General features: G+C 38.1%; 1 protein-coding gene across 1 annotated transcript in view; it reads right to left on the bottom strand.

Annotated features, from left to right (window-relative positions):
• Nucleotides 1–14037, bottom strand: part of LOC100865588 (uncharacterized) — a 140139-nt gene that overhangs the window by 68820 nt on the left and 57282 nt on the right. The window contains exon 5 of the mRNA XM_086908570.1: nucleotides 5882–6057. Within this exon, the coding sequence (XP_086764696.1) occupies nucleotides 5882–6057 (176 nt within the window). The remainder of the gene's footprint in view (nucleotides 1–5881; nucleotides 6058–14037) is intronic.

Here is a 14037-nt window from a genome sequence, read left to right as displayed (position 1 = left end):
AAACGCACTTCCGCCAACGTGGAAACGTGCCTCTCCATCCGTCTCCATCATCTTTCTCGTTTCGACATTGGCCTCCAACGTTTCGTTGATTAATTAATGCTCAGATCGATGCGAAATTATCGAATGTATATCGATCGAGAAGGATCGAATAGTAAATATTTTTTCTCGACGACAGGATATCTTTTCTACGGATTTTTATGGAAATGAAATTTTCTTGAATTCGATTTTTTTCATTCGATCCACGAATGAAATACGATACGAAAGATTATTATTCGATCGAGAAAGAGAAAAATCGATGTAACAGTTTTAAATCTTGCAGCAGAGAGAAAGGTTTCTTTGCATCCTCTCTTATCAATTATTCCATATCAAAAATGCGAATTATATCTTTTTTTTTTCTTTTTTCTTTTTTTAAGAATTTTCCAAGAAATTCTTCGTACTTTATATTCGTACTTTCCATTCGAGTAATCGATCACTGTCTCTCTTAAGAAAGATCTTCGTACCCTGTATAAAAATTCGTTCGAAACTTTCCACTCGTGGAAAGAGAACGTGGCGAAAACGAACACTCGAGGATGAAACAACGCATCGAGATGCCGGCCGTTACGAGCGAGCCGCGATTAATATTACCATGCCGCCTCTCGTCCGTCTCTATAAACTCGAAATTTACGATTCTCCCGGCAGTTGCCGGCTTAATTACAATAAGAATCATCGCCCGGCAGTAAAATAATAACGTAACGAACGTCCACACGCATCGGCCACATTTCAACCCTTGATCATTAACCATCCTATCGAGAAACGCCGGCGAATCCTATCTTCTATTTTGCTATTATTACCCATCCATATATACCCAGCACAGTACATTCTTTCTATTCCTCCACACATAGTTCGTCTTCTCGTTATCGATTTCGTACAACAATAAATCGGATGGATCTTCTCCACGCGTTCTTCTCCTTTTCTATTTTCCATACGCGTCTCGTCTCGTTAACGCTAAACTTACCACGCGCGGTCAAACGATCGTTTTTGAAATTTCGTTTAGAATTTCTTGTATACGAAGTTACTGTATCGTACATATGACTTATTCACTTTCTCTATAACATAGATACAACCCATTTTTCAATATTCACAACTTTCTGTATATCGTTTACTTTACGAATCCAATTAGCTAAAATCTCTTTCTATATTAAGATACAAATGTCTCTTTGCCATTTGACCGGCCATGGTAGGCCAACAGGTATACGCGAAATGTCGATAGGTTTAGTGTTAATCCCTTCTCCCAAGCACAGAGGCAGATCTTTCACGGAATCATCTTCGATCGTTTCTCCTTTTCTACTTTTCCTAAAATGATCGGCGACAAACAGCGTGAAACCCAAAACCCATGATTCCCCCTCCGGGCGAAAGCTTAGACACGCAGCAGCGAAAAACTCGCAAGATACGCGAACATACCGTTGCGCGAGATCTATGTAATTTGCCGGCCGACTTCTCCCCCTCTCCTCTCCTCTCGGATCCAGGCATCTGTAATTTTCGTCGATTTAATCCTGGCCGAGTCCGCTCGCTATTTATTACACTGTAATATTGAAATAAGCGGCTGACGAATAAGCGCATCTCCCTCCCCCCCTCCCCTCCCTCCCTCCTTCCCTTCCTCTCCCTCTCCCCCTCTCGCTCACCTCTCGCCAGGTTTATGCGCGCGGGAAGCGCGCTCGTCTTATGCGCCGCGGCTGATAAGACCCAGAAAGCCATTAAAGCGTTGCCTTGATCGGCATTTAATGAAGAAAATCATAATAACGAAGCAGCTGCCTGCCCTTGCAACCCCCCCACTCGCTAGTCCCGCAGCCGCTTCCTCAATTATCGACGACCACGACGGGATCGAGCACCGTGACTAGTATCGAATTAAGGGGTATCGAAGGAGGGGAGGGGGAAGGGGCCTTTCGAACTGCCTAAACTGCACGCGAAGGAGGGTGGAAGGAGTCCCCTTCGTCGCGAGGATGACTCGAACGATTCTCGAACGTTAATTTTGGATTGTTCAACAACGTCTCGTAGGGGTGGAATAATTAAATTTTTCGAATTGGGGGGAGGGAAAGAAGGGATCGTGGAGGGATTGAAATTTAGAGTGGTTTCGATTTTTTTTTCTCTCTCTCTCTCTTTTTCCTTTTGGATCAGATCGGAGAATCCACGAGATTCGAGAGACAGAAGATTACGAAGATAATCGATTTTAATCATTCTTCTTAATTTATCTGTAGTTATCTTCTGTAGTTATTATTTGCAAGAAACTTTGTTCGTTACTCGAGATGGATGGAAACACGCATCACACGCGATCATACGCGAGCATATCGATTGAACTTTGCTCCTATCAGGCGATCCTTGAACCGCATCGCACGTATATGTATTACGACTTTCTTGAGATTTGCATCCTTTAAGTTACACTCGTTCCTAATTCGAGGTAACGTGTATCCATTATAAAAGTGACTCATCGAGTTCCGCGTAACTAATTAACAGCGCAATCTTTCCCAGTCATCGTACAAAATTAATTCATATTTCAAGAAATTTTTCCACTGTCCACGATTAATAATCCATCCGCCGATTACAATTTCGTAATTTCGAAATATATATATATATATATACAGGATGATGAATTTCTAATTTTTCGGATCGTTTCTACGCGAGATCGCCTAATTGGAATCGAAATTTTTATTCGAATTCAATTCGCTCTTACGAACGCTCTGTCTCATTCGAAACATCTTTCATCCATACTTTTTCCAATTTTGCATCGATTAACCTCGAAAAATCGGTGGCGGCCTCTCCTCAATTCCGACTTGGTATCGAGGTAATGAACGCGCATAAAATCCTCTCGCTTACACACGAGTACTCTGCTCTTCTATCGTCCGCTCGCTTAATGGCAGGCAATAATTGTTGTTTTTCAACGGAAACGGGCGTAGATATACGTGTCAGATCAGCCACGATGCGTTTCAAACTGGCCTCCGGCCTATGATAATCTGTCCTATTCTATAACCGTTCCGCGAATATCATTAAATTTTAACGATCCGTCTTATGGTATGCTGCGCGTCCTTCGCTGCATGCACTTTATCCACCTTCTCCTCTCCTTCTCTCTTCTCCGTGCACGTGGATTATCCACCTTTGCTCGCCGCTTCACAGCCTCTGCCCGAACGATCGATCCATCCATCGATCAGTTTTTCTTCCTTTCGATCGCCCATTCTCTTCCTTTCCTCTTTTTTCTTTCCTTCTTTCTTTCCCTTTCGACACTCTTGTTTCTCCTCCGCTGGATTATTCTTTTAAACGTACGACGATTTTTCTCAACTCTTCGATCCATTCACCATCTCGTTTCACTGAGATTGAAACTCTCCTCTCTTCGAGTTTCTTTTCGAAATTCTTTTTTTCTAATTCGAACAATTTCCTCGCCTTCGTTTAAAAATTACGTCTCTCTGATATTTCGTTTTAATTTTCAGTTCTCCTTCGTTTCTTCCTCTTTCCTTCTCTTCTTCTATTACGTGTTTCGATCGACGCGAAAAACAGGCGTATGCCTGAGCAGGGAAGAGTCGACTGTATTCGAGTTATAACTTGACTCGGAGAAGGGTGGATGAAAAAAATATAAGGGAAGAGAAGGATACAACAATCGACGTTTATACAAGTCGTCGTTCGAGGCAGTTTAAGGGATTAGAGGACTTTTTTTCCTTCTTTTTTTTTTTTAATTTGCAAACAACCGAAGGGGAAAGGGTTAAAGAGTTGGATATACCCGAGAAATCCGGTCGTAAACGCGGTGGAGAAACGACTCAACTTTTAAAAAAAATCACTTCTTAACCCTTGCGATACCTGCTGTAACAGGCTAAAAGACTTTATTCTTTTTTCAGTTTCGATTTAAATTTTTCTCCCCGTTGAAGAAACGAGATCCTTGTTATCCTCAGTTTCCAAGGAGTTGAGATAATTGATATATCACTTAGTATGCGATTCTTTTTTTTTTTGCAAAAACAATGGTGATATCCATATTTAAATATTGGAACAACGAGCTGTTTCGAATTACAGTTAAAATTTTATTTTCTGTAATTCAAAAAAAAAAAAAAAGAAATGATTTTGGCTGGAAAATGTACAACGAGAAAGAGACTGTTGTGCAAAGTGAAAAGTAAACGAGGTTTGTGACAAATAACGATATCTCCAATCTAATTAAAAATAATCCAATAATCCAATTATACTATTAAAGAAATATTAATATCCAACACTGAGGCAAAAATCTAATTAATACACCGCGGACTCATCGATAAAAACGTAGCTTGCCTGCCAATGCAAAGCCGGCAATAAAACTGATCAATCTGTTCTATCCTCCGATAGAAATCCAATGAAAGTAAAGCGCTCGTTAAAACGACAATCTGTAAAAACCTGACCATTAATCGCGCCTTCGAACGATTCGAATTATTCTTAAAAAAAAAAAAAAAAAAAGAAAAAAAAAGAAAAAAGAAAAAACACCTCTTCCTTTACTCCTATTTCCTTACTCCTCTGACTCGTCCACACTCCCAATCCCGTCCTTCTTTCCCTCGTGTCGTGTTTTCGTGTGTTTTCGCGATTAACCACGCCGCATAAGCCGTGTAATCCCCTTTAACCTTTCGACGAGCTAATCCGCCGTTGGATTTACAAGGATGTAAACGGCGAGATTCTCGAACGAGCCGTGAACGAGCCGTGAGATTTCGAGAAACAACCCCTTTCCTTCACCCAAGCCAGGAGGGGGGGGAGGGGCGAAGTGTTAGGAGACGTCATCGACTTCCGAGAGGGAGGGAGGGAGGGGGCTCGAATAAAATCGATACGCGGAAGGATGAGACGTAGGCGAAAAAATATAGGGAGGATAAGTCTCGATAAAGAAAAAAAAAAAAAAAAAAAAATGAAATCTTTTCTCCCCTCTTCCTCCTTCTCGGATAAAAATCGAGCAATTTTTAACGGTAGAGATAACTCGGATTCGTTCGATTTAAAAATTAAAATATTTTTTCGAGCCTATCAGTTCGACTTGAAAATGTGTCTACACAATTTTTCGAGCGAAAAATTCGACGGGACGAAATCAAATTCTTCTTTCCAAGCGGATTATAAGACACGAGAGAGAGAGAGAGAGAGAGAGTGAGAGTGATATCCCTGGCGACGAGGATCAATTCCTGGTGGGAAGAGGAATAACAGGGGAAGGGAGTAAATTAGAAAGGGGGAAAGGTAGGAGGGGGATGCCTCTCCGCGTTTGGACGGCGTGTTGCACCAGAAGCGGGGGGGGTGGAGGCGGAGGTGGTGATGGAGGAGGAGGGGGAAAGTGGTTGTCAGCTGAATGGCCGGTGTTTTACAACAGTGGCGAGAGGCGAATAACCCTCGTGGCTTTGTTGAATCGTTGGTTGGTTCGCGAGTACCTGCGGTAAAAATCAGCCACTCACCGTGCGTACGAGAGGCTTGAAGGGACACCGTAAAGGGTTGAAGCGCCATAAAACGACCCCATTATCGGCTCCAGGACAGGAGAAAATGTCCAGTTACAGTTTAATTGCACCCTTGACTCTGTTGTCGATTCCCTTCTTTCCCCATGCTTTTCCGCATTTCCCTCCCCTACCCCTCCCCCCCTTTCTTTTTCGTTTTTTTATCTTCCATGAGAATTTTCTCTCGAGACGGGATCCTGGCAATCGTAGTTTTTCAAAGGCAAAGTTTTGGAGACACGAAGAAAGACGAAAGAGATATTTTTGGAAATATACATAGTTGAAAGTACCAGTTGATTTCGAGGAGATTTCATTCATAGAATGTTGCGATTATTATTAGAATAAATGTGTCGTTATTATCATTTTGGTGTCGAGTAATATTTTTTAAATTGTAGATTGGTGAAATTCGAACGAAAACAAGCGAATTTTCAAGGGCTCACCTGTGGACACATCTTGCACTGGTACTTTCTCGGCGGATGAGAGTGTGGTCCACCCAGGTGGGGGTTCAGGTGCGACGGATGAGACGGTTTCACGGTCAAAGGCTGAGGAACCACCAGCAGACTCGCTGGAGGACTTCCGCTGCTGGATCCTCCAGCGCCTCGGTACTGTTCGTCACCTGAAATCAAAAATAAAAACAAATTTCGTTAGAAATGTATCATAGAGGAGAGAAAGAATCGCAGGTAAAGGAATGGGTAAAAGAGAGAGAGAGAGAGAGAGAGTTGCAGAAGATCTGGAATATTTTGATAAATAAACATTTCGTTACAAGGACATTCCCTATTTCCAATCCTCGATTACTTGTGCATTTGAAAATGAAAAGATAAAAAAATTAAAAACTAATCGCTTTCCATAAATCCATAAATCATAATCTTGAGAAGTGTAACGATTTCTTATTTAAAGAATGAATCATCCAGAAATAATAAATCTTCTGCGAGATTAATTTTCACCGTTTCTTTGATCGTAAAAAAAAAAAAAAAAAAGAAAAAAGAAAAAAACAAAGAAATTGATATTCGTATTTTACATGGAAACACCAATCTTATCGGATGGAACTCGGTTATTATCGCAATCACTTGGAAAACATTAATCTATTCGAAATTTCTTTTACGAACAGATCTATGTATAAATGTAACACGAGTGTTGCCATTACGAGCGTGTTTTATGGTGACTGGTCAGACTAGAAAGTCACTATCGCTCGAGCATACGTACATAATCTTTCATTCGTCGAACTGGTTCGTTCATTTCACGAACGATGGTTACAGAATTGGAGAAATTCTGTTACCAATCATTAGGACAATTAAACGATAAGATAACGAGTCAATTAAATGTTAGAGTGGAATAAAAATTGCGAAATCGTTGTACAAGAAATTTTACTTTATAGTTAAGTATCGAGTGATCTTTGATCTATAAAGTTTGAAATTAAATACATATCGTTCGATTGTGTTATGAAAATATTTATTCTTCCTCTTCTTTTTTTTTTTTCTTTGTCTTTAATAAAAATGCACGTTTTACTTTACGTTCGTCGATGCAAAACTCGATAAGTTATAATCCTAGTGAAATTTAATGCGAATTTACACAATAATTATACAATTTTATTTTATTTTATTTTTCTACTCTAAAACTTAAAGAATATCGCATTGTAAAGTTCACATATCCTTATACACAAGTAGAAAGAAATACTTCTGGATTTTAAAAATTCTGCTTATTTTTAGAGATGCAAAGATCTCTCTATTCAAATTTTGATTCCAAAGAACTTTGAATCCATGATCCAACACTTTCGAAAACCTGTTCCCTTCAAAGAAAAACCACTTTCTCAGATCCATGGAAAGTAACAAAATTACTTTTCGAACCCTTTCAAAATGTTGCTGTTGTCTGATTAGAAACGTTACGTTAAACTTCATCCCAAGCTCGAAGAAAAACAACGTTTTCGAACTCTAATCCACGAGAGATCTACGTTCGATCCAGTGTGATAATTAGCAGTAAGGTGCACACGGCTCGAGATACGAGGAATTGTACGAGCTGTACGCAGTCGAGAGCACAGGTGAACACGCAACGAAGGAGAAGAGAGAGAGAGAGAGAGAGAGAGAGAGAGAGGCGCAACACGCGGCGCGACGGGCAAGGATCCTGGCCAGGTTGCAAGGACGAGTGATCCTGTATTACGAGTGGCTGTCATTAAAGCCGAGTTCTCAATATCGAGATCGGGCCGCGCGAGTTACAGGTGCATCCGTCTCTCTGTGCGTGAGTGTGTTCTCCATCCTCTCGCTGTTCCCTTCCTTCCATCCACATTTTTCCTCTCGCCACCGGTGATCTCGGGAGCCAAGCGAGAAGAAAGTTCGAAGTCGAGTCGAGTCGACGATGATCGAAGGATAGATATTTTGAAAAATGATATTTTTCGCGCGATGATTCCTTTTTCCCCCTCCCCCCTTTTTTTTGGAATGTGATTGGTTTTTGGAAAATTGAGAAGATGATTGCTCGATGCATTTTAAAAAAGAATACTTTCATTCTTTCGAAATGTTCGTTATCATTTTCGTGACATTATTATTCCCAATTATTTCTCGAATTCCCTGAAACGAAAATATTTCTCGCGTCTCTTCCGATATTTGAAATTTTTTTTTTTTTAATATATGATTTATAAGTTATATAATTTAATTTTGCATTAACTTTTACACAATCTAACATTTTATTTATCAAGATTGCACAATTATCGAACTATCTTATTCCCATTCTCGAAACGAAAAAAGCAAATATTAATATTTTAAAATACAAACAAGTAAATTTTATTTCACAGACAAATTAACAAAATAATGGTTAACTAGACTGGTGTCAATAGTAATAACAAGAGCAACACGTCACACAAGGCCAATTAATCTTGCTATTAAATCGCGTCACCGCTCGCCGCGAAATTTTTGCAAATCACGTTTCTCTGTACTTTTTTTTTTTTTTTTTTTTCCTTTTTTATCGCTCGGCTATTACCGTAACGTTTAGCCGTCTAATTGGCCGGTTCATGCGCGCGTAATTGCTCGTGCATATGCAGTCGGGACACTTTTAACTCTCCAATCCACGAAGAACGCAGAGAGATCCTTCTGAGAGGTATGGCGAATCGTGGAGATTCAATTCCATTTCAATTTGCATCTTACCTGGAGAGTATGCTTACGCAGGGAGAAAGATCATCGATCGATAAAAAAATGTGGAAAGTGGTATTGAGCAAAATACAGAGGAGAGGATAATACACGCGATATAAATATAAATTAAAACACACAAGTTATATTTTTATATATAGAAAGATATTTGTTGCAAGAAAGAATTTTTTTTTTCTTCTTTTATTTTTGCATTCGTCGTCTGGAAATAAGTGGAAAAATAAAAAAAAAAAAAAGTTTCATACGAATTGCAAATTTACCTGCCATTTAATTACATTCTTTCGCTCGGTCGAGGAGGGAATAGAAGAAATTTGTATAATAATATTTCAAGTTTAGAATTGGATCGAATTAATCTTGATTCGTCGATTCGTCAGGGGATATATTTAATCGTGAACGAGTTATCGAGTCGATCTACGTGAACAGAGAATGAACGAAGGGGATAAATCGATCGAGAGCAGAGAAACAACCGTGATACATTTATAATAATTGCCGATTAGTAGCAGTAGCAGTAGCAGTAGTAGTAGTAGTAGTAGTAGTAGTAGTAGTGTAGTAGTTTGACACCAATTTCACGATCTTATGATATTACTAGAACGATATAACCTTTGAACACTGTATATAATTTAAAAAACGCGACGTGTTTGAATAAACGCGATTCCACGTTGCACCGTTTCCACGCTTTTATTAAGTTTAATTAAAAAAAATACTTGGAATGTCGCTCCTCTCCCCTCCCCTCCCTCCCCTCTCTCCCTCCCTCTCCAGTTTCATCATTCTGAAATAATGTATTCGCAAATAAATAAATACTGTCAGATATTTGTTCGAGAGAGAGAGAGAGAGAGAGAGAGAGAAAAGAGAAAAAAATAACGATCTCTACAAGATCAAAAGATCCATTAGAATTACAATTACAATAATTACAGGAACAACGATTTCCAACCGATTATAAAATAATGATCCTTAAACAGGTCGAAAATTATCTCGTTTTGAAAATTGCCACGATTTTTTTTTTTTTTTTTTACAAAAATTTTCACATCATGCTATCAACAATTGGAAACGATCCCTTCTCTCTTATTAGATAAATTCGAGAAATTACTTCGAGAAAAATTGTCCTCGTTGTCACCCGTTACAATTTCTATATAATAAAATCAATACAACTCGATCCAAATCGTTCGATCGTCATCGTTTATATTATTCCCTCGGAACATTAGGAATGGGTTCTCTTTTACTTTTTTTTTTTTTTTTTTCCCCCTATTTATCAGGATATTTATCACGAAACATTATAAAACGAAACAATTATACAACATTTGAACGAAAGTTGCAAAACATTAATAACGATCAATTTATACCTAATTATCCAACTTTTATGTCCAACTTTTTCTCTCTCTCTCTCTCTCTCTCTCCCTTCCCCTCGTTTCGATATAATAATAAACCGGTAGTGTCTCCATGCGACCAACGTAACGTTCTCCTCGCGGCACAATTAATTGATCTTTCCAGCGTGCTTGAACTCGACAATTATCATTTGCATACGCGATCTCGTGCACCGTGATCGTCTTTCTCGCTTCGACCGGTGCGAGGAGGGAGGGAGGGGAGGGACGGCGGGCGGCAGAGAGAGGGAGGGGAGGCGGCAGGTTCTCCTTCGACCGGCAATTAGCGCAATCAATATCGCAACACCGCGGAAAGCTGCAACAAGTGCGACATTTTTCTGCGTCGTTCCGCTCGATCTGTCGTGATTTATCAACGCGTCACTTTTTTAAACAACGTCGAAATCCTGTATTTTTTTATTTTTTTATTTATTTATTTATTTATTTTTTTTTTTTGTTTCCTTCCTTCGTCGTCGATCTCGTCGAACGCGCCATTCTTCGACGTTGTTGTTATTATTTATTTATTTATTATCGATAATAAATAATGACGATTCCATAGTGACGATCGAGATGAACATCGACGACTCGAAGAAGAATCGGATTAATTTTCATAAATATTAATATTGGATTTTCATCAAATTTGAGGATGATAGTTTTTTTTGATGAGTTTTCAGGAATTTTTCACATAGATCCGGAAATTTTGTAGCAATTTTCAAGGAAAGGATTAAAGAAATTTGTTGATGCTTGAGTTCTTTCCTTGGTTCAAAGTTTCACGATCGGCTAATTATAAATTGTAATTTTATCCACTCTTTCGAGTGACGTTTTTAAAGTTTCGTGAAATACGGTGATCTCTTCTTCTTCTTCTTCTTCTTCTTCTTTCTTTTTTCTTACAACGATAAATGCATGGAATACTGTTCGATGAAAAATGATCGATTCATTGTGCCTACTTAGCCGCGCCACATTATCGAACTGTATAATAATAATAATAATAATTAAATATGATTTTTAAGGATCATTCAATTTCTTCCATATTCGCGAGAAAATTATCACTGGAGGAAAGGAAACGACAGCACAGTGTATAATAGAAATGTTGAAACGATGTTAACCTGGTTCTCCACATTTTGCAAGAAGACACGAAGAAGGATCGATGGATCGTCGACAGTAAGTAGACTAAGGTTGTAGAAATTACACGTTTCTTAGAAAATTATGTAAGACCTTTAACCCGTGTAAACGCTGTGTAAACAGGGGGGAAAAAAGATATAAGAATCCGTAATGAAGTTTCTCCGCTCGCGTTCATTCTTTCGTCCATGTTGAAAAATCTCTTCGACGAAATCTCGTCCAATGTGAAAAAAGGCTGATTATTTCTAAGTTCTAAGCATCCGGAGGAGATCCAAAGGATGGATTTATTAGAAAAATCTTTGGCTCGTAACAGAGAGATCGCCGGAAGGCAGAAGTCGAAAGGTGGCTCTTTATGTTGGTTGAATGGAGCACGATAATGCGACGTGAAATGGAGATAAAAGCCAATTCTGCTAAGTTTAGAATGCAAAGCAATCCGACTGACTGGGAACAAGATACATTACGCTCTTTCAGAACTTTTTTTCCTTTTTTTCCCCTTTTTTTTCCCTTTTTTTCACGCAGAGAACAATATTCCTCTTCTTTTCTTTTTTTCCATATATTTAACACCGTCGATATATACACGACGCGGATTCATCTCGTTCCCGACTTGCTTGTTTACGACGACGAATTTCGAGGACGATTAACGTTTTTCGAAAATCACGTTAGCTACCTCCCAATTAATTTATTATCATATACCTCTTTTTCTTCCTTTCTTTCTTTCCTTGTTTTTTTTCCCTTTTGTTTTTTAAATATAATAATTTTTTTTTTTTTCAAAATTAACTCTGCTAACTCTCGGATTATTCGAATCTCGACGATTTATTAAAATTTTCAAAAAGTTTCCTTTCAGCGGTGTTGCTACGTCCAACGTTTCGCAATATTTTTGATTAAAATTCTACGAATCGGAGATTCTACTTCTGCTTAGCAATTCCAATTATTCATTTATGAATTTATTCTTAGAGTGGAAAATTTTTAAAATCGAAAAAATTCTACGAATCGCCGCTCAACTTTATTATAATTATTAATTCGTTAACATTTTTAATCTCGGCAAATTTTCGATCGAATCAACGAAAATCTGTTTTTAATAACGTGTAACGTGTAACGAATTTTCCAATGAGAAATTCGATTTCGCGATTTCTTTCAACTCCAAAAAATTTCAAAGAAAGAAAAAAAAAAAGACAACGATTTCAAACGATTCCTCGAGAAAATCGAATGGATGGAAAAAGAAGTTGCTCGTTCGAAAGACTTGGGGTGCGGAGGAGGAAAGAAGGCGGGAAAAAATGGTGGTTTTCACGCTTTCGAGGTGACGACTAAACAATTCTAGCAAAGTCATTGTTTGCTGCCGCGGCCTGACTGACGTCATGGCGTCATTAATGATCCCATTGACGATGGAAACACGCGGCGAAATTAACGCTCGTTGCAGACAGTAATTCGCGTTTTCGCGTACGCTTTGACGAGTTGAGAGATTAAAAATTGGAAAAAATGAAAAAGTTGAATAATCGAATAATTGGATAAATGTCCGATTCGAGATTGCAGAGTCATTTATAGATTTGACGACACTCTGTGTACGTATTTATTGTTATTTACATTTAATAATTGAGAGAAAGAAATAAGTGGATCACCGAGTGAATGATACGTCTCGTTTTACACAACTTGTGAGTAGATATGATCATTGCTGTGGTTGGGATCAAGAAAGAGGGAGAAAACAATGCGTGGAAGATTCGAACGAAATAAAGTTTTGAAGGATAAGATATATGTTAATATTAATTTAACAGCTTCTGTTTAAAGAAATGATCTAAGAAATGGTCCGCGACACCTGTTGCTCTCTCTCTCTCTCTCTCTCTCTCCCCGCGATATGAAAAATTTTGGTAGATTAAAAATAATATAACGTTCGATCTTTGAATGAATTTGTTTAATCAGACCGTATTGTATTTGAATTAATTATCGATTACTGACGAAAGCAAATTCATTTTGATAAATTGTTTTATTAAAAAACGATTATGACGCGCACTTTTCTATCGATCTTATGTAATATAATTAACCGCAATAAAACTGTAAGTAATTAAATGGTCGCGAATAAAATTAAGTCGATTTAATGGTTGAATAATATTCAGATATTACGGAAAGTTTATCCATATATACATTCGAATCCGTTTTTCAATTATCTATTTAAAGATTAAAGAAAGGCGAAAAGAAAGAGGAAGAATCAATCGTCGATGTTAATTTCGTTTTTAAATCTCGCCTCGATCTCGTTTTTAAATTTCGCGCAGTTTTGAAACAAAGAAAAAAAAAAAAAAAAAAAGAAGGAGCATCGATAAATGTTAGACGGATCTATGAATGAAACGAAAGTAGCGAAGAGTAAAAATTTCAGTGGTTGAAAAGCGAGTAGCTGGAAAGAGGCACCCTTTTGCGGAACTTAAGCACGCGGGAAACGGGACTAATGGGCGTGGGAGCGCAACAATTGTCTCCATTGTGACACATGTTTATAATTGTTTACCAGCTGCGTTGAAACGAGTCGGAATTCGACGAGCCTCTGCCTCTTTCGAGTCGGAGGAATTTCGATTGTCCCGCGAACTAATTCTTTCTCTCTCGTTTCTTAACAATTTCTTCCTCCCTCCTTCTCCCCGTGGCAATTGAAATACACTCGTTTTAAATATAAACGTCTGTAAAATGAATTAAAATAAAAATGCTGAAAACAAAGAGTTAAATTAACTTTTTTCCAACGAAAAAAAAAGATTATGTTATTCAAATATTTCGTGAAAAAAAAAAAAATCTTACATGTGTACTACAAGTTATTCAAAAAAATAGCTTCGAAATGACAGCACGTTTAGAAGAAAAACCAAAAGATTGTAAATTTTTCCACTGTCCAAACGAAAAAAGTCGATTAAAAATTCCAGCCGAAGCTAAAAAAATCTCCAAGATTCGTTCCTTTTTTTCCTCGAGACAAAAGAAAACAAAATCTCGAAAAATTATTGTCTTATTAAAAGAAAAAAGACT

The sequence above is a fragment of the Apis florea genome, unplaced genomic scaffold (assembly GCF_048593485.1).
Source record: "Apis florea isolate Af1SG1 unplaced genomic scaffold, ASM4859348v1 contig_3081_pilon, whole genome shotgun sequence".
Taxonomy (NCBI): domain Eukaryota; kingdom Metazoa; phylum Arthropoda; class Insecta; order Hymenoptera; family Apidae; genus Apis; species Apis florea.
This window is presented reverse-complemented; position numbering and strand designations above follow the sequence as displayed.